This window comes from Antennarius striatus, chromosome 18 (genome assembly GCF_040054535.1).
Source record: "Antennarius striatus isolate MH-2024 chromosome 18, ASM4005453v1, whole genome shotgun sequence".
Taxonomy (NCBI): Eukaryota; Metazoa; Chordata; class Actinopteri; order Lophiiformes; family Antennariidae; genus Antennarius; species Antennarius striatus.
In genome coordinates, this window is record NC_090793.1 from 14,309,892 (window position 1) to 14,333,910 (window position 24,019).

Below are 24,019 nucleotides of genomic sequence, written 5' to 3' on the forward strand. Positions count from 1 at the left end.
GAACATGACTGTGACAAAATGCCACAAGCTCCGTCACAGTGTCTTGACTGGAAGAGAGATGGGCATCCCATCTGCCTGGGTTGTAGAGGGGGTCCTCCCTGGGTTGGAATGGTATGGGGAGGGAATGGGGCTAGGCTGACTGCCCACAATAGTGCAAACCATGTTTTTCGGCTTGATTCATTTACACTACCCCAACAGCCTGGAGGGCTTGTTGGAAAAGCACTGAGCAACACAAAGAAGCACTCAAATGAGTACAGAAAGACTAATTATCTCCCAAGATGTCTATGAGTTTCATATGAACCAGACAAAAATTCTGCTGGAGATTGAAAGTATTATGAAAAGTACAACTTTGCATCCCAACAACCATACTAATAAGCTACAGCTCACTCTTATGCTTTAGTCTATCCTAAATGTAAATACAAGTATAAAGTCATATAGTAGTATAATACTGTAATCCTATTCAATCCCCCAAGAAGATCGAGCTAACTGTATTTAATTTTGTTTTCTACGTAGCACAAATATCACAGAAGTCATTAAAAATTAACTTTCCCTTAGAATAAACTATATACATATATTAAACCATACGGCCTCATGTTATTAATCTTATTTACAGGATGGTGTATCATTTCTCTCTACATAGTTGTAAGGTTACAATTCTCGTCTGCTCTCTGTTGTGCCCACAGAAGAGTTATACCCCACTGCACACGTGTGCGCGCACACACACACGTACACACACACACACACACATTGAATGGACAAGGAAGTATGTGGGCTCCTGGGAGGCTAAAGATGGCAGCACTCACTTTCCTGGGAGCATCCAGAGTAGCTCTCTTGCTCTGGTTCTGTGTATAAAAAAGAGCTCAAATGCTGCCCCCCCCCCCACACACACACACAAACCCTGCAATTCAAACCCAATGATTAAATTCACCAAACTGTCCATTCAGTCGACACATGACAATATAACCTTTTTTAAAGGCAGTATTTATGTACTGCTGTTGTGTTAGAACCTAACAAGTGATTGTCTAAGGACACAGAACACCACCAAAAAAATGGAGCTAAACTTAAAGATCCTCATTGAATGTGAGCAAACCAAGGTTGATACCATCCAAACTGCACCAAGTCATTCAACTATAAGCAAATGGCAGAACTTTAACTATGTTACTCCTTCGACTCACATTGGACAAAGCATATGAATTACTGTATATAATAATGGCCTAAACTTGGGCTCACGATAGTGCTCAAAGAAAGGCCTTGACGTCACCAAAATAAAAATATTGTGTCTCTCAGTCGGAAACTAGCACAAACTTGTTTACATCAATGTGAAGGCCTGAGCCAATTACATAAAACAAAAACAAGAAAAGACAGCTCTTTGTTTTTTTATGTATTCAAGGATGGCCCTCCTGTTCATCTGGCCTTGCCTCATCCCAAAACCAACTATGTGCCACTTTAAATGCAAATTCACTATCCACCAAGAGATAATCCCTCATAGAGTTACATTGGAGAGACATCTTGAAAAAAAAAAAGCATTCATAGGGGAAGAATCAAGCTGTGCACAGATTGCTTAAGCAAATCACCACCTGCTCATTTTGTGAAAAATCATCTCTCAGAATTTAAAGTAAGTATTGGTAATATCACCGTGAAATCATTACCAAATACTGCAACATAAAAATATATTTAATGTTACAAGAGGGGCACATTGATACAGAATTACGGCACGGCTCTTACCTCATACTCCTGGGAAAACCGTAGGCTGTCATTGGCCTTCAGTCGCTCTATGTGGTCAGCCAGGTCAATGACAGGAATGGGTGGGTGCTCCCTCATTCCTGGCAAAGAGGGGGAGAAGACAAAGAATGATACTGGACTGTTCCTACATCAGACATTTACATCGACGTAGACAAAAGCTGTTTGGACCACAGAGTGAGTGAAGCTGCCAGTGGAACCATGAAGTGACTGTAGAACGGTGAGGAGAGTGTACTTTGCTCAACAATGCATGAGGAGAGAGGAGAAAGGAGTGTAAAAGTTGAAACATGTTCTTGACATTTTGTGGACATTTGGTGATATCGTCATGCTACATGAGGAGGACAGATGTGGGGCTGACACGGCAATGCAACGTGAGTGACTGGGTGAACATGCTTCTAGAAGGAAGCAGGAGGCAGACATCTCTGACTCAACGATGCTCAATTGGTGACAGAGGTGGGATCAGAGCTAAAACCCACAAGTCTCTACAAATCAGTCACACTGTCACTTTCCAAAGAGAAAAAAAAACCTTACTGGTCAACAGCCAAAAGTCATTTCTTTGAAAATCTCTTACCTAACAATAGAATATCTTTCAGTCCAGCCTAGAGCACTTGGGCTGGATTACCCCCCCCCCCCCCGTGCCGCTCTGTAGATGTCTCATTGCCGGGTTATTGGATGATTTCTTGCTAATCTACCGACACAAATTCCCCCGATGCCTCTGAACTTGGCAATGCTCTGTGCTTAAACGGATTTCTGGGAACTTGCCGTATGTGTTAAAAGTTAATGGCATATGATGCAAGAAGTACCTCTTAGGTTACACATTTCATAATTAATTTTGTATACACAACGTTTAAAGCCACCAGTCAGACAGACACGTTAAATAGGTATACAGACTGAAAATAATGATTCAGATCGGACACATTTGTCAGGTCATGGGTGATGCTTTTTAGATGAGGAAGTGCTACAAGCTCATTATCACTGTGGTCGTAACTATAGCCAACGGACAATATGAGACATGACCACTTTATCTATTTTCACACCATCACACAAAGAGACCTGTGAGTGCGTGTGTGTATTTGTGTGTTAAGCCAGTTCTTTTACAATCATGCTATCGGATAAATGGAGAGTGAAGCAAGGCTGATGCACAGCAAGTGTAACTGTCCATTCTGATCAACTGTCCATGAAACTGCCTACTAGACCAGCTTCTACACCAACAAGGTGTTAATAAGTTCACATCCAAGAAAGGACATTGCTGCATCCTTGAAGTGCCAGAGGCGACAAGCCTGAAAGCTTGTGATGTCTGCCAGGATTGCAACAAGAGGAATGGGATCAGGAGAGTATGAGAGAGGGAGGAAGAGAAGAAGAAAGGTTGCATGAGTGGGGAAATACTCAATACGTGAGAGTGCAGACTAACTTGGAGTGTTGGGGCAGCGATTAGAGCTGGGACCTGTAGAGAGAGGACAGTGAAGGAGGGAGGAAGAAAACAATTAATGGAGATGGCTCCGACTCAGACAATCTGCAAACAACTGCTCAAGCTTGTTGGATTGAGCAGTGGGTGCTGTTTGTCCTCTACGGACAATAAGTAATAAGTACTGTAGTTCAGGTTGTTCAAACAAGTGTAACCAAAGCTATACTTGACAGTACCTCGAAGTAGGTGGCTGGCGAAAATTGCACAATGGAGTAGAAGGCACTACATGTTTCATTGAAAGTCAAGATCAAGTTATATATATTTCTTTACATTATTACTATTTTAGAACCTTTTAGAACAGTTTGACATTAGGATCACCAAAGCGGTAAAGACATGTATGTGGTGAAATGATAAGGCTGTAAAAAAGTTTCGATGTTAACCATTTGAAATGGCGTTAAAATAAAAAAGGTTCCCAAAATGTTGGTATCTAATCATTATCTTATTACATGTCAACACTGAACTTCACAACAGTTTATGGATGATTAATCAGGTTCAGTTAGAAGGTCAGTCCATGAACTTTGAGGGATGGCTATGACAGACTAATAATAACGCCATCTGACTGTGCTGTTTCTTTCAAAGTGTGTTGTTGACAAATGGCTTTATTTAAACTTCTTTAATGTCAGACTGCTTTTATTCCTAGCTCCCTTGGATTCTTTTTTTGAAGGTGTACATATTGAGAAAAGAGAAAATTATATCATAACCAGTAGATATGTCCAAAACAACCCTGGTTATATGAAAGAATAATTTCCCTTTCATGAATTCCTCTTTTGAATACTTTCTAAAAAAATGTACAATGCTGCAAAATCCACTACATGCTTATTTTTAGTGTCAAACACTGACAATCTAAAATAGGTATACTGTATACAAATAGCCTTTTTATCTGAACCAGACCTGCCATTGACAACCCAGATAATGCATCTGCTCATGGAGTCCTAAAGCTGAGGTCTGTTTAACAAACCAACACACTGGATACATGCATGAGCTACAAATGGCCAGACCGCATAGCAACAATCAGAATCAGAGCAGAAATGTTCACCTGCTGTGGGAAAATCAAACAAAGAAAGAGCAGCAGGACGGGGTAATCAGCTGTTCAATATTCACTCGGCTTAGCCTTGTGGAATCTCAAATGTTTTCACGAGTTACAGGCAGCAATGGTGATTTTTGATAATCACCACTCCTGAAGCCAAACAGTGAAGTGGAAAAAGGGACAGAAAGAACAAAAAGAAAATGTTGACGTACAGAGTGAGAGAAAGAGAGAGAGAGAGAGATTACCCTACAGGGAGAAGTGGAAGACCAAAGAGAAAAGAGGTGAGGTGGGAGGATGGAAGAACAGGGCTCCTTTTGAGCAGCAGCACTGTTTAATTCCTCTGCAGGGGTTCAAAAGGGCTGTGTATGTGTGTGTCTCTGTGTATGTGTGTGTGTGTGTGTGTGTGTATGTGTGTGTGTGTGTGTGTGTGTGTGTGTGTGTGTGTGTGTGTGTGTGTGCGCGCGGCAAATTGGATCTTTAATAACCCATGAGAAGGGATACACACACACACTCAGAAAACACACGGACACGTACACGAACACATGTGTACCAGGGTTGACATTTTCTCTCAGCTCCATTGTTCCCTCAGCCTGGCTCACCTTCACATCAGAGGCAGCAGGACTCATTACCAGCTGAGGGAAATGAAAGGAGCTCATGGAGGGAGGAGGACCGGGGGAGGAGGGAGGAGATCAGGAGGAAAAAGGAAGAAGGCTGATGTTGAGGCGGGGCACGGTGACACAACCATCCCCACATCAGCGCTACACGTGGATGGAATTTAAATTCTCTCTGAGTCACTCCACTGACACCATCCAGAGCTGGGCCTGACGACCATTATTTTGTCATTTTAAGAAATACAAATTAAATCTCAGACCTCAACATCAACAGAAGATCAATTAAAAGAACCGGGAGGCTGAGGTTTAAGAAACATACGATAGCGGAAGAGCTGTTTAGTTTACTTCAGGGAAAAATCTACAATGCCATACCATGCGAGTAAAAATTTTGTAAATAAAGGATTAAAGAACTCAATAATAGCTATAAATCACCTCATCAGATGTTTTCTTTCAGCATTGAAGATGCAATTATCTGATGAAAATCAGGGAAGATTTTCATTTTGAAATGCGGCAGGATACATTTTTAGAATCTTTACTCAGCCAGCAGAACACACTCTCTTCAACTTGCCATTAATCTGTCCCATGAAAGTTGATACCCTGAGTTGCATTAGTGCCAATTCTGCTTGAAACTCTACATGGACACTTAGAATCATCAATCATCACCCTTGTAGTTAAACCAACATTCTAAGAACATTGTGATATATTGTGATTACATAGCACTTGAATTCTTACACAACCTTCTCTGTAATCAGCAACAAATCAAATTATGACCATGGGACCATAAATGCTCTCAAGTGACATAAATGCAGCCTTCACTTAATTTTCCAATATGTGTCTCATATATAATTGTTAGTCTGTGGTTTATTACCTGGGGTCTGGTAGTTGAGTCTTCTCATTTCTACGGGATCGGAGGAGTTGGCCAGCAGGGAGTCTTTCACTCCACCTGAGTGATCGTCTTTAGGTAGAGGTGATGCCCGCTTCCTAAGGTGGCAGAAAAACACAGTAAGGTCCAAATCAAAAGATGGTAGACATGAATTCCTAAAAGTAACAGCAAGTAGAAATGACAGAATAATTAAGGATAACATCAGTGTTTCTTACACACTCGACAAGGACGGGAAAAAATAAATGCATTTTAGCTGAGCTGCACACTCGATGAGGCCGATGATAACTGCACCCAAAAGCACTTTTGAGGACCGGCGATTGAAGTGGCAGTAGGTGCAAAGGGCATTTCACTCATCAGTTTACCAACTGGACTTTAATGTGTTTGAAGGAACGCCATCAATTTTCTGGAGTGGGCTAGGTTGGGTTTGTTTGCCGCTGGATAGCTGACAGCTGCTGTGTCGGTATGGGTGCATGAGAGAGGGAGAGAGAGAGAGAGAGGAACTGAGAGAGAGAGACAGAAACAGTGTGCTTGTGTATAGCAAAGATCTAAATGTGTAATTTCTGCTGCTGTGTATGCGTTCCCAACAACACACTGTGTTTACTGGCTTTCCAGATTGAGAGGAAAACAGGCAGATGCTGTAATTACCTCATCAGCTGGGCGGCACAACACTGGGTAATTAGACCAGTTCAGCAGCACCTGCGATGCCAGGCCTGGCTTAGCTGAGGCTAGCCTAGCACACAGCAGTGCAGCCCAACTCAGACTGGCTCTACTCAACCATAGCCTTGTCCATCAGGTGGAGAGAAGAACAGAAAAAGCAGCCTGTCCATATTCTCATGTTCAGACTGCCAGCATCTGTTGATACACTCACACAAACAGCACACAGATGTACGCTTTCCCACCTCTCTCACTTCCGTGGCTACATCACAGTCATACAGATGCAGCTGAGCACACACATACACGCACGCACGCACGCACGCACATACACACACACACCCTGACTGCAAATGTAAATGGGTGGAAGGAAGCATCAGGGCGCCCTGTGGAAATTTCACATCTCATTGCTCTCCATTTTCAAGTGGTGAGTGTGGGTTTTAGGAAGGAGCAGGGCCTTCTGTTGAAGTCCAGTGTGGAGAGAATGCATAAAGCTGGTGGTGCACACATGGCTTTAACCCTATCCGCCTCAGTGACTTGGGCTTTAGTCTCACCACCACCTGTTATCTCATAGTGTAAGGGCTTAGTAGGCAAATACTGGCAATGTGAAGAGTTAACTATGACAAAGATCTCTGCAACTGACAGGTTGGCCAAAATGTATCTGGTTTTCCCAGAGAACACAGACCGTGATGAGCTCGTCTTGGGGTGTGTGTGTGTGTGTGTGTGTGTGTGTGTGTGCATGTGTGTGTGTGTGTGTGTGTGAAGGAGTTAGGCATCTGTGATCTATGCCGACTTGTCTCTCCTTGTGATCCAATCAAAAGTCTGTCCACACGACACAGAAGTTAACATGGCAGCAGTTTCAACAAGTCATTCATATCAGGCTTTAAGTGAGGCAAAGTTAAGCCATGTGTAAATGTAAGCAGACACACACACACGCACACACACACAGCGCGAGTGTGCACTGTGTACAACACTTGGTCTGCTGTGGGTTGAACAGGGCCCTTTGTGGGGACTCCTGATACAGGGGTGCAAGGAGGGGGGAGTCGGGTAGAGGAATGGGTCCCGGTGGAAAATGTCAACTTAAAAGATGGGAATATTTCTTTTTCAGTAGTTTCCCTGTCTGGCATTTACTTCACAATGGCCCATTCAACAGCAGGTGATGCCTTGGCATATTAAGATGGGGCCAATCCTGAAGGGGTGCACTGACACTGGATAGATAATGAAACACAGCATGGAGACAAAACATAGAGGACAGAACAATCTGAAGAGGAACATGGACACTAAATGTGGAACATGCACCGGTATACACAAGTGACTCTGGGGTTTCTTTAACCCCAGTTATCAAGGGGTACAGAGCCTGCTGCTTCTCATGGATTGTAAGTTACGCCAAACTGGCCAGATCCAATTGGACACACTAATTGATAGATTTCCTATGTTTACTGAATTTTGGTTGTTGTTGTTTTTTATGCAGATTGGAACCCAGAGCAAGCCGACACTGTAACCTGGGGGAACTAACAAGTACCATACATTGCACAACACAAATGAAAGGTACTTGGGTGGCTGAAGATGAAGTGATGACTGACGTAACTAAACAGTACCCACCTTTCCTGTTTGCTGCAGTCACATAGGGCAAAAAAGGGGGAAGGGGAGGGGATTAATTGGTAAATGGAATCCATATGAACCTATCACTTCTTCACTAAAAGTTTGTTCTTTCCACTTTCAGAAGGCCAAATAAACTTACTCTAAAAATGTGAACCATATCAAATGTTCTCACACATGATGGATAAAAAAAGTGTCATCATTGTTCACTGTTGGTGTCGGTCTTGGCAAATATGCAGGTAGCAATAACAACCTGAGATAGAATGCAATGATTCTTTTGCACGTTTACTGTAGTCCACATCGAAAAGGGCACACAGACACCACCACAATTTCTCCTGTTGAGCTACGTCTACATGGAGAAAGGGCTTCCAGACAGAGGATGCTCTATGCAGCAGTGAGCTGTCTCAATGCCTATTATTAACTGGCCCTTTTCTAAGTGAGATGGAGATGGCAGGCACACAGAAGTCTGCAGCGTGGTGGATGGCAGGTTTTAGAATAGGTATGATGTGAGATGGAGAATTTGTAATGCAGCCATCAGGAGAAGATATGGAGGTGGTGCCGAATCAGGAAGAAGCTGAGTGTGGTAAATAATGTCTTACTTTAACATAGCTTGTTTTCATCTTTCTGTTCTGTCACATATTTGATAAATTCGCAGTAGGTTCCAAGAACAAAAGGCTTTTTTTTTCACTTATTAACATTGGTAAAAATCTCAATTTTTTGTTTTAATTGTGACATTATCCATTTATCTTTCTGTTCTGTCACACATTTGATAAATTCGCAGTAGGTTCTAAGACAGAGGGACTTTTTTCCCCCCTTATTAACATTGATAAAAATCAATTTTTTTTGTTTTAATTGTGACATTATCCATTTATCTGTAGTCCCCAAGTATTTCTTGGCTTGTGTTTATCCTTGGTGTGCTGAACAGGAGCAGTTGAGTGCTTTTAAGTGATATTGACTAAGCTTTAATTTAAGCCCTCTGTTGCATCCTTCTGTTTCTTATCTAGAATAACCGCTAGTGTTGGCTAGAACATATTTCTCAGTCCTAATAAAGCATTTTTGACAACCAAGCTGTGTTTTTCATTAGGGAATCAATGTCAACTGCCATTTCAAATGACACTTCACATGGTGCTGCTAAAAATGGCCAACTGAGCAAAAATATTCGGGGGAGAAATGAGGAATTTTGTGAAAGACAATTCAACACTCCTTTCCTGTTACACTCTACATTATGGATGTTACAGTTGGGTCTGTGAGCAGCTGGGTGCAAATGGCAGAGGGGAGTAGATCTCATTACCATTCCTGATGCAACCAAAAGAAAGCTACAATCACAAGTGTCAGTGCAGTTCATCCTCATGCAAACACAGAAGACAGACGGAGTGCAGCCTCTTACTTCTTAAAGAGAAGGATGGCGATGACGATTGCAATGATCAGAATCACAGCTAGAACTGGGCCCATAACCCACAACATTTCTGGTTGGTCCGTCCCCTGAGCCATGCTTGCTGTGATCTGTATCGGGTCTGAGTAGGGACTGGCTGAAAATGTCATCTGGAAGGGCAAAGAAAAGACAGAAAGTGCAGATGAATGAGAACTTTTTCAGAAGTATGGGATGTACATTGGCTTTTTTCTTATCCACGGCTGGTCTTCCTAAGGAGTCTTTTTTTAACAGCCATAAGGCCCAGTGAATACAACAAGTAATTCACATTAGCATACTTTTAATTATACATCATCTATAGAAATTATCTAATAATATGTACAACGTATATAATACATGTTTTTCTACACTTTGTTGTTCATTATACAGCAGTATATAGGAGTAGAACCACAAGACTTGATTACTACATCAACACCATCAACATAGACTTAACATCTTTTAATTATGCTGAGATTACAATACAGCATGAATCATATATTTGAGCCGTGGTAAACAATTTCATAGTAAACACATTATGAGGATAAAAAGAACAATCTGAAAATGGAAATAATATAAATTACTTTCAAGGTTCTGAGGTTGCTAACATAACAACTTTGACAACAATGAGACAATAAAACAACCAGGATACCATATCATCGCATTTTAATAATATGTCACAGCAAGACATAAAACCTTTTTTTAAAAAAACCAAGTATCCTGTTTAATCAATTTATTATGTTTCCATTGAATCCTTGAATCAAGTGAGGGATGACGACTGGTTGAGTTTAAGATGGGAGAGTGAGAGAGGCATGAATGAGTGTGTATAGCCCTTGGCCAATCAGATAAATGGGAGCCGTGGAGAGGAGACATCTCTTCATCATTACTGTTCATAGCATGATGGAAGGAAGAGGTGGTGATGGCAAAGGTGCATTTCCACCTTGGTTGTAAATGTAAATCTTTCTGCTTCTTCGTCTTCAGATGATGGAGGGGAGGGGTAGTGTGTGTGTGTGTGTGTGTGTGTGTGTGTGTGAGTGTGTGTCTGAGGAGTGAGTGACACAGTATGGTGTTTAGAAAGTGTCTGGAAGAAGGAGTCCAACTGCAGCAGAGCAGGTGATGGATGAGAGAGAGGAGGAGGGGAGATGCCAGGCATCTTTCATTACAGCGCAGCATGTCTCTTAGTGAATGACGATGGGGATGCAGGTTGGAGAGGGTTATGAAGAGGGGCATGGGTGACAGATCCCAGGCCTCTAAGGGAATTGGGCTCCCAGCATGCACCGGGAATGGTGGGGAATCAGGCAGCAGTAATCTGGATCATTAGCCACACAGCAGCCTGCTCTTCGGCACACAGGCAGATATTAATTGGAAAGACAAGCTGAGATGAGCTCCAAGACTCCTACACTCTGTCAAATAGTTCTATTATCTTTCTCACTCTTGGGCAACTGCAGGAATATTTGACAGTATGAGTGTGAGTGTTACAGCACATCACAATTGTGTAAAAAAACAGCTCATTCTCACACATGGGAGAGATACGATAACTTCAAAAGTTCAAAGCTTTGCATTTTCCTGTTCCAGCAATTATGTTTTACCTTTGGAATTAGCACACGTAGAAATACAACTGGTGAATTTTATATTTAAGTGGAAAAAGTCCTCCCCTGTTTCTATGTAATGAAAATATCATTTAAGAACAATTGTGTCTTGACACAAGGGGGGGGGGGTTCAGGAAGGGCTGTAGGATGAGGCCCCACAGGATAGCCTGGGACTTACTTCATTTAAATGGTGCAACAAATTACTGCAGCTGTGCTTTCTGAGTGGACAGGAGGGTAGGGGGCCTAATAAAAAGTGAGGTGTTGTCACGCCAACTTATTGTGATCTCCCATTTGAAGTACCCTGGTATCTGGCAGAAGCTTGATCATGTGGCTTCTGATAGCTCTGCGCACGTATAGTGGAATGATAATGAAGTGATGGAGTGATGAAGGAATATTTGAGTATGAGAGTCAGACCCAGTGAGAGATGTTAAAGAACATATACAGTATACTCTATGTGTGATTTAGTTGAATTTTTTTTTTAACATAAAACTTGTTTATTATTAAAAAAATATACTACAAATATCAATGTACAGTGATGAATATTCTGTACAATCAGGTGCTCAGATTTGTAATTTTTTCCTTTGTTGATCAATATCTATGGACTTTTTTGGTGTCTCTCATTTTGGACTGCATGTGTACACTGTCTTCTTATGCCCTTAAATGAAGTTTATTAACAGATTGGGATTCGCCGTACTTGGGACAAGTTCACGTCTTCAACAAAAGGCCAAAAAAAAGTGACTACATCTTTCTGCTTGGTGTTTAATTTTGTATAACCTAAGTTGCTTAAAAGTAGTAGCAACCAAACTTAAAGAGGTTTCATGAAGTTCAATCAGGAAAGCGGACTTGATATTGGATTAACATGTAATAAAATGATATCATGATCTGCACTGCATTCAAAAACATATACAGTATGAGCTTGGGGTGGGGGTAGCTGCAGATAAGAATTTGTGCAGTGTTGCAGATACGTTATATTCAACTGTAATCATTTTGGGTGAATGAACTTATTTGTTTGCTGTGATACCCATGTGCATCTGTCAGCAAGGTCATAAGAAATGATATGGTGTGTGAGTGTGTCTGTGTGTAAACAAATGCGTGTGGTGTGCGAGCATACATTCTCAAAGCTACTAGCATGTGTTGTAGTCACTGTGTGCGTTTGTCTCAGATCGAGCAAGAGAACAGAAAAGAGAGAGAGGAGGAGAGAGAGAGCAATAGGGACAGAAAGAGATGAAAGATGGTAGAAAGCGCTGAAAAGACAGACTGAAGCATAAGTGTTATAGTGGTAGCAGAATGCTGTCGGGCCCATGGACTACACAACTTCCCTAGCCAGCCTCAGCTCTACTGTCCCCTGAGTACAGAATCAGCTAAACACAGCACACTTTGTTTCCAGGCGCTGTTGACCCCACTAGCTTTCGTGTCTCTCCAAAAGTGGCTTAAATCAGCCGCAGGGGTGTGCTCCACGAAAACAAACATGCAAAGACACCCATTATGCTGCGCTTCCCTGTCTTGCCTGGAAGGCAGAGCAGAGTAGCCAGGCTAAATGCAGAGATAGAAAAACCATAACTCAGAGGTGACAATTTTTTATTTAGAAGAGAACAATTGATACATGGGTGACTATTCTTTTATCAACGAGGAACAGATACGTAGCTGTGGGGTCTATGCAATCCTAAATGATGACCTCTCTTTTTACTGTAGCTCTCTCTCCATACTTCAAATTTTGCTCCACTCCATTTTTCTTCACATGCACTCCATTCCATTAAGCACCAGAGCAGCACTTTTCCCTCTGTAGCTGTCTGAATATCGAGCATCCAGATATCTGGAGGCATTACCAGAGGGAGCAGAAGTGACATAGCTTGAACAGAGAATCCATCAAAGCATTCCCATCACCCTTGGTGAAAAGTTGGGTTTGAGTGTTCTTATTCACGGCATGAAAAAATTTAATGTCGTGTTTGTCCTAATTCTCTTTTTGTCAGTCATTCTTCTTGAGAATGAGTCAAATTTAAATGTTTAAAAAGCAATGCAGGAGGAAACTGTGGTAAAAAAAATTGAACAGTATTTTAGTTTCTCTCATGTTCACCTCTCTCTTATCAAAAGAAAAGCATACACTACAACTACCCCTCCCCCCCAACACTGATTCATTTCAACTTCACAGGCTGGACAAGGCACAATACAAACATTTTGCTCTTCTCTTTTTCCAACACAACCCCTCAGCTCGGTCTCACATCACACAATATTTCATGCTACCTCCCTCCTTCACTCTCTTCTCACATTAAATGATACTGTTTATACACACCCAGCATCTATCATCCCATTTCACACTTCCCCAGGCTTGTTTATCTGCCTTGGGTGCTGGGGGGACATGAAGGCACACTCTTCTTCTTTTTCTCTCTCATCCCCCTTTTGCCTCCCTTCCATTCTTTCCTCCAACCACTGCTGGCTGCTTGTGGCCATTGATATACGAGGGCTTATTAAACCCTGGCGGTCCTGTTTGATATACACTAGGGGAGTTTGGTTGGAAGCGAGTAAGTGTAGTAAAGACACAAGTCATTTACTCCAGTACTTGTTGTCTTATTCTCTTGGGTCTGGTGAAAATCCTGCTAGAGGCAGATTCTGACAACTGCTCAATCGCTCTGCACGCTTTACTTTCTTCACCCGTTTGTCTGGCAATAAATGTTCGCAAGTGCTGTGCTGGGTGTGACAAAACAAACACTGTTGTATTATCTGTGGAGTTTCCAAGAGTGTAGTGGGGGGGGGGGGGGCGACGACTGTCTGGCGATCAGTGGCAGATCACCTATAGACCCTGCCTCAGAATTTAGAAAGTTTTCATGAGGTACGATTACTGGGGGAGATGTAATGGAAATCCACTGTTTATTGTAGCAGGAGGTTGTTGTAACATTTCACTCTTATCCTCTGCTGCAATTGACTCAAGGACGACATATTTTGCATGAACTTGTGACACAGTGTCATGCTCTAGGCTGAAGTGTTGTTTCTTTACTTTTGAAAGACATACATGTCTTTTTCTTTTCATTAAATCTAATTTTGACCTAATACAGTTGGGTAAAATGATGTTATGCAGTGATAAATAACTTTTTTTTAATGCCTAAAACAAACAAACAAACAAACAAACAAACAAACAAACAGTTGGTTTTTGTGAAGTTTCATGTGAAACCCCTGATATAAAACCTTTCTAGAAAGCTAGAAAGAGTTGTTGGTGGCAGCATGACTCCATGCAGTTGTAGTTATCTTTTATGTGCACAGTAATTAGTTGTTTTTTTTAAAATTATCACACAAACTACTGCTGTTTCCGCTGAAACTTGTTGTCTTCATGTAAGAAATCTGAGGAAATCCCTTTAAGGCATTCCTGAGATGTTACATTGATCTGAAAGAGATGGATGGGGGATGGACACATGATGTGTCTGCCTACAGCGATCAATGGAACAGAGGGGTAAAATGAGCTGTGTGGGCTTTTGAACTGATGTTCAGTATACAGCGATCAATGGAGAAGAGGGGTAAAAGAGGCTCTGTGAGTCTCTGAACTGATGTTCAGTACACTTTGACCCAAGAAAAAAGGTAGTTTGCAGGTTTTGTGTGGCATGTTGCTGCAGAAAGCTGTTAACGTCCACATCACTGCAGTGAAGGTAAACACACTGATTGACTAAGCCTGTCAATGAAGCCTGATTAATCCAAGCGATTGTGTTTAAAGGTGGGAGGGTGCTGCAGACTTTAAGGGGGGAGGGATACAACAGAAAAGACAACTCTTGAACACCATCAGGCAAGTGAAGTGAGCGTGCTGCTCAGTGATGGAGTTCAACTGTCTGTTTTGAAGTCAAGAGCATCATGGCTGCCCACTACAGCCTTTTTGACCTCCCTCCCTTGTGAGAGAGTAGAGAATTACTGTTGTGTTTGCATGTGTGTATGGGGGGGTTGCACTTTATGGATCACTTAAAGCAGTCTTGACTAACTCCCTAGGCCCTGTGACCAGGCTCTCATCTGCTTGTTAACCTCAGTCTTACTAATCAATCTTCTCTGCTCTCTTCACAGTCAATAATGATGGAGGAGATAGTGGGAAACACAGAGAAGACACTGACAAAAAAGTTGAGAAAACAGAAACAGAAATAGGTGAAAAGTTAAGGATATGATTTTGGACATGGAGTACACACTCTCTTTCTCTGTGTTCGCCCAAGGCCCAGCTACTGAATATGCATGTGCTGGGTAGTGGAGAAGCCCTGAGCAATCGCGGACCCTACCTCTTCCTGCAGTGAGGTTTACTCCCCAGCATCCCATGGAGAGCTGAGCCTCTCTGTTTGAGCTGTTTGATAAGTGCACGAGGCTTCCACTTAGATAGCCAAGACACTTGTATAAGCATTGTAAAGAGATCTGTGCAGGGGCCCTGCTGGCTGCGAAAACGGCATGGTTGGATCTCTGAAGTCATTATTGACTGATAAGGGAGTTATCTGGACAAGCTGCAATGAATTTTAGAGGAGGCTATAGTACAGGGTAAGGAGCAGTAAAAAACAATTTGGCTGGCCGCTGCCACTTTGTAAACGTTTGATGGGAAGTGTGGTTAGAGTGATAAATTAATTTTACTCAAAGAAAGACGATCCATACAAATATTCATAACAAGAAGATTCAAATTTAATCTAACATTTAAGAGGTTTTTTTTACTTCCACACTGCTTCCCACTGTTTGATTCGTAATATATGTTTTTTCAAATATTCATACTTGTAATTTAAAAATGAGCATAAAATAGTTTTGTTCCACATTAAATTTAATCGAAAAAATATTAATATAAATTATGCTGTTGGAATAAATGTTTCTACTTCACGTATATGAGTGTGTGTCACTTACATAATTAGCAGTGCTGTCTGTGCCTTCATATCGGAGTACGGCCAGGACAAAGCAGATAAACTCTTGTGGGCTGGTTAAAGGCTTGTTGTAGAAGCCGTTGTACTGCTTTTCATCACCTAAGATAAAGGTAGTGGGCAGCGAAGCCAGTTTTGCAGCGATGTAAGGCTTGGAAGAATCCAAGTGACGTCTTCGCCTCAGGACAGGAGTTTCACTTGACTTGAGCAGCTGTGGAGAACAAAAAGAGGAGAAAAGTAAAATGAAAAGTTCACCAAAAAGGGACAGAGGAAGTTGGACCCTGAAGTCTGATATAATTTAAGAAAAATTTAAAAAGGTTCAGAGTCAGTCCTGGCAGCAATTATTGTGAATTTTAAAAAAAAATCATGAGAAGCTTCTGACATATCTGTCATTTAGGCCTGCCAAGTGTATTCATTAAGGTATGCTGTATCACTGCTGGCGCCTTGACATTTTCCTTATAAGGCAGACAATAGCATCCCTGTTGAGAAGAATACTATCAGCCTGCATGTAAAATACCTGGGTGGGCAGCAAAGTGATAGCTATCTGTTCTCTCTGCGGAGCCTAAAGAAAGAAGCTATTTTAATGATTGATCATTTCACTTTTATTTCAAAGGACATGTGGTTTATTCCCTCTCTTACCAATGCCTCTTTCAACTTATAGACTCATACATGTTAATCAGTTGCTTAAAATATCAGGCTTGCGCCCCAAACATCTGTCTTCCTCGTATATAGGTAATTATCTTCTTCCCTTGGTGCACTTTAAATAGGTTCAAGCAAACCTGAGACTTCAATACATTTTATTTCTCTTGTTTTTTTTGGGTAGGCTGGTTGGTAAAGTTTCTTGTTTACCTCGCCTCAGGGGTTGTTTGTAACCATGCGTGGTGTTTCTTGTAGAGCATGTGGAACACTACAGTATCAGAAATCCAGCCATCTGACAATCTGTCTTTCTTTTTTACATTTGATAGTTTTAATGTACACATTTTATATTTGAACGGACATCCAGCTCGAGCGAAGGGTTTGGATTGATTTTATAATTTTTTATAATTTCATTCAAATTTTTGTTCAGTAAAGTAGCAGCTCCCACTTTGACCATGTTTAGCTGCACATTAAACTGTGAATCAGCATTCTCAACAACAGATTTTCTTATTTATTATATCAATACTGTTCAATAAGCAATAAACATTTACATGCTTGATTGAGGACTGCACAGACCCCATTCCTCCAAAGGTTTACACAGCTAGCAGGAAATGCTATATTTTTATCCCACTGAATTTAATTAGAGTCAATTTTCTGAATATATACACACATGTGTGCTGTGATATTTGATTTATTTTAAGCCCTGAATTTTATGTTTCCATCTTCAAGTAATCAATGAATTCAGTTCAGCCTAAAGAAGCATTTCATTGAGTTTTTCTTTGAGGGTGTCATTTTTTTAAAGGATTAAATGGAGAGAAATTGAGATGGAGAGTTTTTGTTTTTGCTGTTTTAACACATGATAACTTTGTTTAGTATAGAGACAGCATTTTTGTCAGGAACATAAATGGAACAAAACAAAAACAAAATTAATTCTGTTCAAGATTGGACACTTCATTGCAAAACAGCTAACAGAAATAGTGGAGTAAAAAACAACAACAAAAAACCATCTTGAGTCTGGTGCAAGCCTGTATTTGTAGGTGTCTAACTATTCAGACCTCAGGAGAGGAAGAGGGTTGACTTAGCAGACCTTGTGCAATTTTAATTAGATTCCCCTGCAACAGAGTAACTTTCTGCTTTTTCATCAGCTCAAAACTGACCAAACTTTCACCAACCCTTAAATCTTCAATAGTTAGACAGACATCCTCTAAGAAATGAGGGCTTTACTCGACTTAAGTGCCCTTTGCTCATGATAAGTTTGCAACATTTCCACTATGCCGGGAACTAAGCAATTAGTCTATGGTCCGGGACACAATCTCAGCATAAATATCAGGCTGGTTAATAAATGTGCAGGAACACACAGCACTGCAGCATTGTTTTTCCCGTAGCATTTTGCTTTCTGTCATTGATGTCTTGTGTGCTGCTCCAGATGTACCTTTATTAAATCATTATGTCGGAGGGAGGAGACAGTGTTTAATGACTCAGGGAGTCCCATCTCTCTCCCTCTCGGTCTCTTCTGTTATTTCTTCAGAGAGATTGAACAATAGCGATCCAAACCAATGAGCCTCGCAGTTTACTTAAAAATGATGCCATTAATATTGAGGCATGTCATTTAGCTTAAATCCTCTTGTGGACAAGAAAGACCTTTATTCAACAGAATAAAAGAGCTGTCATAAATATTTATCCTCATTTGAATATATCATGTATAACTTTCTTTGGAAATGCCAACGCCAGACTATAAAGAAAGAAAATAGAGGCAGAGCACTCATTTGTAATTATTCTTTCAAAAAGTAATGACTAGAAAGCGTTTACATGGTTCACATTTATCTTAGTACTTACTTAATTATCTTGGGATTTTTTAAATATAACAGATGGGTACAGTCTACACATTTGGCATCCAATCAGGACAATTGCCAACTGCCCAGGTGAGCCATTATTTAAAATCTGTCTGCTCTGCCACCCAGCCTCCTAGCACTGAGGTGGGTAGAAGTAATTCACAGCAACCTGTGACTTCTTGCCCAGTTGGGATGGGAATTGCTATTGATGACCTTGCACATTACCCATTCAGCCACTGCCTGGCACTTACCTCATCCAGCTCCATCTCGTCTGGATTCTTCCACTGTCGTGATGACTGGGACACGGGCACCACCACAATGTAGTACCACCTGCCAACAAAAATAAAGCCTGTGGTCACAGAGGCTGGCTGAAGCAGATACACGCTGAGATCAAAACACATTAATAACAGTCGAAACATTCACAAATATATACTGCCACCGTGAGGGTTCCAGGGCTAAGTTGAAAACTGCTGCAGCACACAGGCTGGTCCAACCAAGGTCAAACATCAGCAGATTGGCACTACATTTGCCAATTAATGGTTAATCACGAGGAACATCTGCCACGTCGACTGGAACAAACACCATCCCAGCCAGGGGAGCCTTTAGCTAATGGAGATCCCCACAGGAATCCTTAGGTTAATAGGACTACCTCTGTGACTACTTGTGCGTTCTTTTACTGCAACCAACAATAGACAGAAGGGAAAAGAGATATTTAGGAGTAGGAATCAATCTAAAGAGTAAGGTAATAGATAGGGATGTGTACCAACATCTGTGTCTGTGTTCATTTATATGCTGCTCCTATCTTGAGGTCCCTCTACAGTTCATTTTTCCTTTAAGTTTTCACCCCCGATGTAACATTCAACCCTTTACAAAATCAGATGCTTCTGACAATGGAAGCAGCTGCTCCTTTCACCTCCTCTCCATGCCTGCATTCTTTTATTCAACATTCAGTCGAATCTCGGAGTCAGAGATGATATGTTTAACAAGACCCCACACAAACCTCACACTCCCTCTTCCATCCCCAATCACATCTCTATGCCAGTCAATCTGTGCTGTAGCTTCTTCATCCCTGACAGCCCTGTAATCTTTTTACCTATCCTTTATCAACCCTGTGCACTTTCACTACTCAGGTGTGTGTATATGTGTGTGTGTGCGCGTGTGTGTGCGTGTGTGTGCGCACACACATCTGAAGCAAAGACATTACTTGTCAGGGTATAATTTTGCTCTTAACAATCTGAGTTAAAAGATAATACATCTTGGCCTGATGTGAAACGATTCAATGATCATCAGCTGCTGGTGTAAATAGATTTTGTATTGATTTGCTGTGCCTGTGAGAAAGGTTGTTTGGATTCAAAAATCATTTCTGAATGATAACATAGATTGTATGTAAGCGAGTGTGGCCAAAAACAAACTGTAAACAAAGTAGTCAGAGACTGAAACATCCCGTGACACCCCTGAATTCAAAATTTTACCCTGACCTACTTTCATAGTTCAGGGTCATTTAATAAAAGACCCATGATCCAACATGTAACTGGTGCGTTTTATTTGTCATGAGGTTTCAGAGATGTGTACCTAAAAAGGTATAAAAGCGAAAATTTGACCTCGACCTAGCTTTTCATCTTTCTATCTGCAACGGTTGTGAAGATATTTGTTGGACGGATGGACAGACAGACGTACAAACACACAAACACAGACAATTACAGTACATCACCGTTTCACGGGATGTAAATATCACGGGCCAATCCTTGGTCATTTTTTGTTCACATTGAAGTTAAGTATGAATTTATGATTTTTTTATTTCCACAAATATAAATTTTTAAAACTTAAAACGTTTTTACTAACTGTCAAGGGTTTATTAATTTAATGAATGTAACAATTCAGTGTTGGTTGTCTTTTACATTTGTAGAAAGGTGTAAAAAATTTCAGCGTTTGGGTTTTTTTTTTGTAAAACGTGTTCTTACACCTAATTGGAACCAACACGAATTGCATGTCCATCCATTTTCTTGTGGATGAGATAATCGTAATCGTCTCGTCTGCAGCTGCTTGTCTGCTGCAGCGTTATCCCAGCTGGTTTCGGGCAAAATGAGGGGTACACAACCTGATGAGATATCAGCTGTTTATGGGACCACAAAAAAAAAAAAAAAAGACAAACAACTGCTCACGTTCATACTCACACCTACCGACAATTTGGTGTGACCAATTCACCCAAGCTGCATTTTTTTTTGTTGGTAGGAGGAAGCAGGAGAACCAAGAGAGAACCCATGCAGAACATAAAAACTCTGTTCAGAAAGGAATCGAACCCAGAACCTTCTTGCTGTGAGGTATAACAGTGCTATCCACAGTGCCACTGCGCCACTCCTTGAAATTGCATGTTACTCTTAATATTTTCAGTATCTACCTTGGGGGAGATTGAATGTTTCTCGGTACCGACCTGACACGTGTCGTGGTTTGGACCTTAGGCAGGTTGATTGTCATGGTGCCACCCTGAGCCTGGATTGTGCTGGGCTTGGTCTTGATTAAATCGGGAGCAGTGCGGATGGACACCTGCTGCTGCAAACCACCAGCAATGTTGCCCCTGCTTGTCAGTACAAAAGAATAGTCTGTGTCTGGCTGCAGCTGCGTGATCAACTTCCTCTTCAGGTTTCCTCGCACTTCCACACTTTGCTGGTTGTACAATATCTGTGTGCACATATGGGAAAAACTTGAAGTCATTGAGAAAGAAAAAAACAGTGATTCTCTCTCCACTCATCCTTCTGACCCACAGAGATGCAAGCACGAACAAAATCAGGATTGTTCTAAGAGCCGTGTTCATCTTATCTGACACCTCGTCACACGTGGTTTAGTGTCGTACCTCCTCATTGGTGCATATCCCATTTTTTTTAAACATCAAATCATCTTTGCTCCCGTACCATGAGATAGGAATTGATATAAATACCATTTTGACGGATCATTACTTCTTATAAACGAGCTTGGACCGGGATTTTCTGGATTTCTATAAGTAGGGAAAGTCAGTGCATTCCACCCTGATGTTACAGGTTAGCACTCTAACATGATCATAAAAATAAATATCTCAACTGCACAAATTACCTGTTGAAATAAAAATGGCATAACTGGTTTTCAATTTTAGAAAACTTTGACCATCTTGTATTGTGTTGTTTGGTAGTTGGACTTTTAAACGCTTCACTGTAATTATTTTTAGAAAAGTTTAATAGCATGTATAACTGCTGTATTTTCAAGACTGTAAGTTGCACTTTTTTCATGGTTTGGTTGGTCTTGCAACTTATAATCTTGTGCGATTTATATTTTAAAATACATTAGAATTGACCATGTTTTTTATTTTCACACTGATAGTCGTGAAAGAGCGCTCTGGGCTTGTATTCAAGTATCTGCTACTCTTATTACTCCTGTACCACTGAAAACTTAGAATTTCACAACTTATAAAGACAACTGAGAAAGACTGAACATAAATACCCCCAGAATGAAAATCATATTCCGCACATTAGAAGCTGCAAGCAGTGAAATATGCAGCCGAAAATGGTAATCGAGCAGGAGAAAGAAAGTCTCTATCACAGCACAGACAACGACGTCCCAAAAACCGCCTACCTCCTCAGTTGGCGGAGTTATTCAGAAGTGACACAAAGGATGAAGAACTCAATGGATTTAGTGATTTGGAGTGAGATCGAGGAAATGCTAAACTTTTTTATTGTTATGCTATTGATGCAGTAGTCATCTGAATAACTGTTCATATCACTTCCGGTTCGGCTGAGAAGTAAACGCTGGCGCAACTTACTGCCACTCCTCGCTGGTAAACTTCTTAACTTTTTAACCTCTTAAATTATTTAGCATTTTTGTGACCTAATCGGACTGGGCAATTGTAGACATCATCCACACTCCACCAGCCGGGATATTGACCACTGTGTGTTAGCTCGCCTAACTCGGTTGGCTACCACCACAACCAGCTGAGACAATACCGAATTCAATTTTGCTCTACTCAACATCCACTCATTGACGGGCAATAGACGTCTCATCCAGGACCTCTTCACTGACTGTAAGCTAGACTTTCTCTGTTTAACCGAGACATAGCAACAACCCAGTGACAAATTCACTTCTCGTGGGTTTGTTTAAGGGTCTTAGTGTGTTTACAATAGATTTTTCCCCATAAAATGCAAATTATAGTCCAGTTATCTTCTCTGTGGTTCTTTTTTTTTTTTTGGCTGGTGCAACTTACACGACAAAGCAACTTATAGTCTGGAATAACGGTACATACATTATTGTCTATACAGAAAATTAAGAAGATCGCCAAAACAAATCGAATATTTTTGAGTTAATGGCGTTGATTTTTTTCTACTCACTTTAAAAGGCACTTGAGGTTGGTAGTTTGGCGGTAAATCCCAGGTGAGGAGAACGGACGTTTTCATGACAGCTTTGACCCCAAAGTTTAATGTGGGAAAATCTAGGAAAGGAAAAATGTTTGATTGTTATCTCAAGTATGACATCTTGTGTGCTACAAGTCTGTGTGATTCATTTTCACACTGCTGTACATTATACCACCGCCAGTGGGTGTGCTCTCTAAATCCTACATTTCCATTATTGTAAAATGCATGAGGAGATATATTCTGTGCATGTCTTATGATAATGAGGATTGGAGAGATGAGATGGCATGTTAATGGGACTGTAGCATGTAATGAGATTAGTACGCCATGAATCAATAAACTGCTGCACTGTACTGAACATTAGATGAGATGTGGCACTGATGAAAAAAAAAACAGTTTCAGCATGTTCAAAATATAAGCAGGTGATATGGTGTTCACGTTTATGTTAATGTATATGTTGTGGCTCAGTATGTGTGAGCATGTGTAGCTGGGAGTGTGGACAGATTATTTTTGCATGTATTAAAACCTGACTACATATTTAAAATCACAACTAGTGTGCTAATGTTATATATGAGTGTCTGCCAGGTGAGTAGTTATCCAACCGTTTGACATGGTCCTGCTCTGGATGCTGGGGCTGAGAGGTCCTGCACCCTTGCTGGTGAATGCCTGAACCCGGATGTCGTAGGTGGTGTCAGGGTTAAGGCCTTGGATGGTCATGTGTGTGTCAGCCGTGCGGTTGGTGCTGTTCTGCTGACTGTTGATGTCCCTGTACACGACCAAGTAATATACAATCTTGCCGTTCCTTTCGGCAAGCAGTGGGGGCTCCCATGTCAGCTGGGTGCTGGACTGCGTCAGCCCTGTGACTTGCAAATTGAACGGGAATCCGGAGGGTACGTCTTCAGGGGTCCTGATCTCCTTGACATAGGCCTCACCGATGCCCGCGCGGTTACGGGCGCACAGGCGGAAGATATAGGTGGCGCCTTTGTAGAGACCCGTGACGGTGTAATGGTTGTCCGTCTTTCTGAGCTCACGTACGGTGTAGGTGTCCTCATCCGTACGCTTGTACTGCAACTGGTAGCCCATGAGCTCACCCACCATCTCTTTAGGGGGTTGCCACTGAATCAGTGCCGTGTTGCCCATAGTGGTGCTGATCATCATAGTGGGTCTGCCTGGTACTGAAAGAGGTTAAAGTAGAAATTAAATGCTCGCCTATGCTCGAGAAATAATTTGCCATTTTGGGCAACAAAGATACAAATATGTAGTGAAGACAATAACACTGACACAACTCCATAACATCCCATCAATGTGAGGCCAGAAGAAGCTGCCTGTTTGTTCAATGTCATACTAAA

The 24,019-nt window shown here is 41.3% G+C and overlaps 1 protein-coding gene across 10 annotated transcripts in view; it reads right to left on the minus strand.

The window, feature by feature from the left end:
• Window positions 1-24,019, minus strand: part of LOC137611737 (receptor-type tyrosine-protein phosphatase F-like) — a 174,710-nt gene that overhangs the window by 20,182 nt on the left and 130,509 nt on the right. For 6 of the 10 annotated variants that reach the window (XM_068339789.1, XM_068339792.1, XM_068339790.1 and 3 more), the window contains 9 exons: window positions 23,273-23,845; window positions 22,650-22,750; window positions 20,729-20,976; window positions 18,549-18,627; window positions 15,816-16,040; window positions 9,364-9,518; window positions 5,712-5,824; window positions 3,152-3,184; window positions 1,726-1,823 (listed from right to left, as the gene is read on the minus strand). In XM_068339789.1, coding sequence (XP_068195890.1) covers window positions 1,726-1,823; window positions 3,152-3,184; window positions 5,712-5,824; window positions 9,364-9,518; window positions 15,816-16,040; window positions 18,549-18,627; window positions 20,729-20,976; window positions 22,650-22,750; window positions 23,273-23,845 — 1,625 coding nt within the window. The remainder of the gene's footprint in view (window positions 1-1,725; window positions 1,824-3,151; window positions 3,185-5,711; window positions 5,825-9,363; window positions 9,519-15,815; window positions 16,041-18,548; window positions 18,628-20,728; window positions 20,977-22,649; window positions 22,751-23,272; window positions 23,846-24,019) is intronic. The other 4 variants (XM_068339798.1, XM_068339797.1, XM_068339796.1 and 1 more) reach the window with 1 other exon arrangement.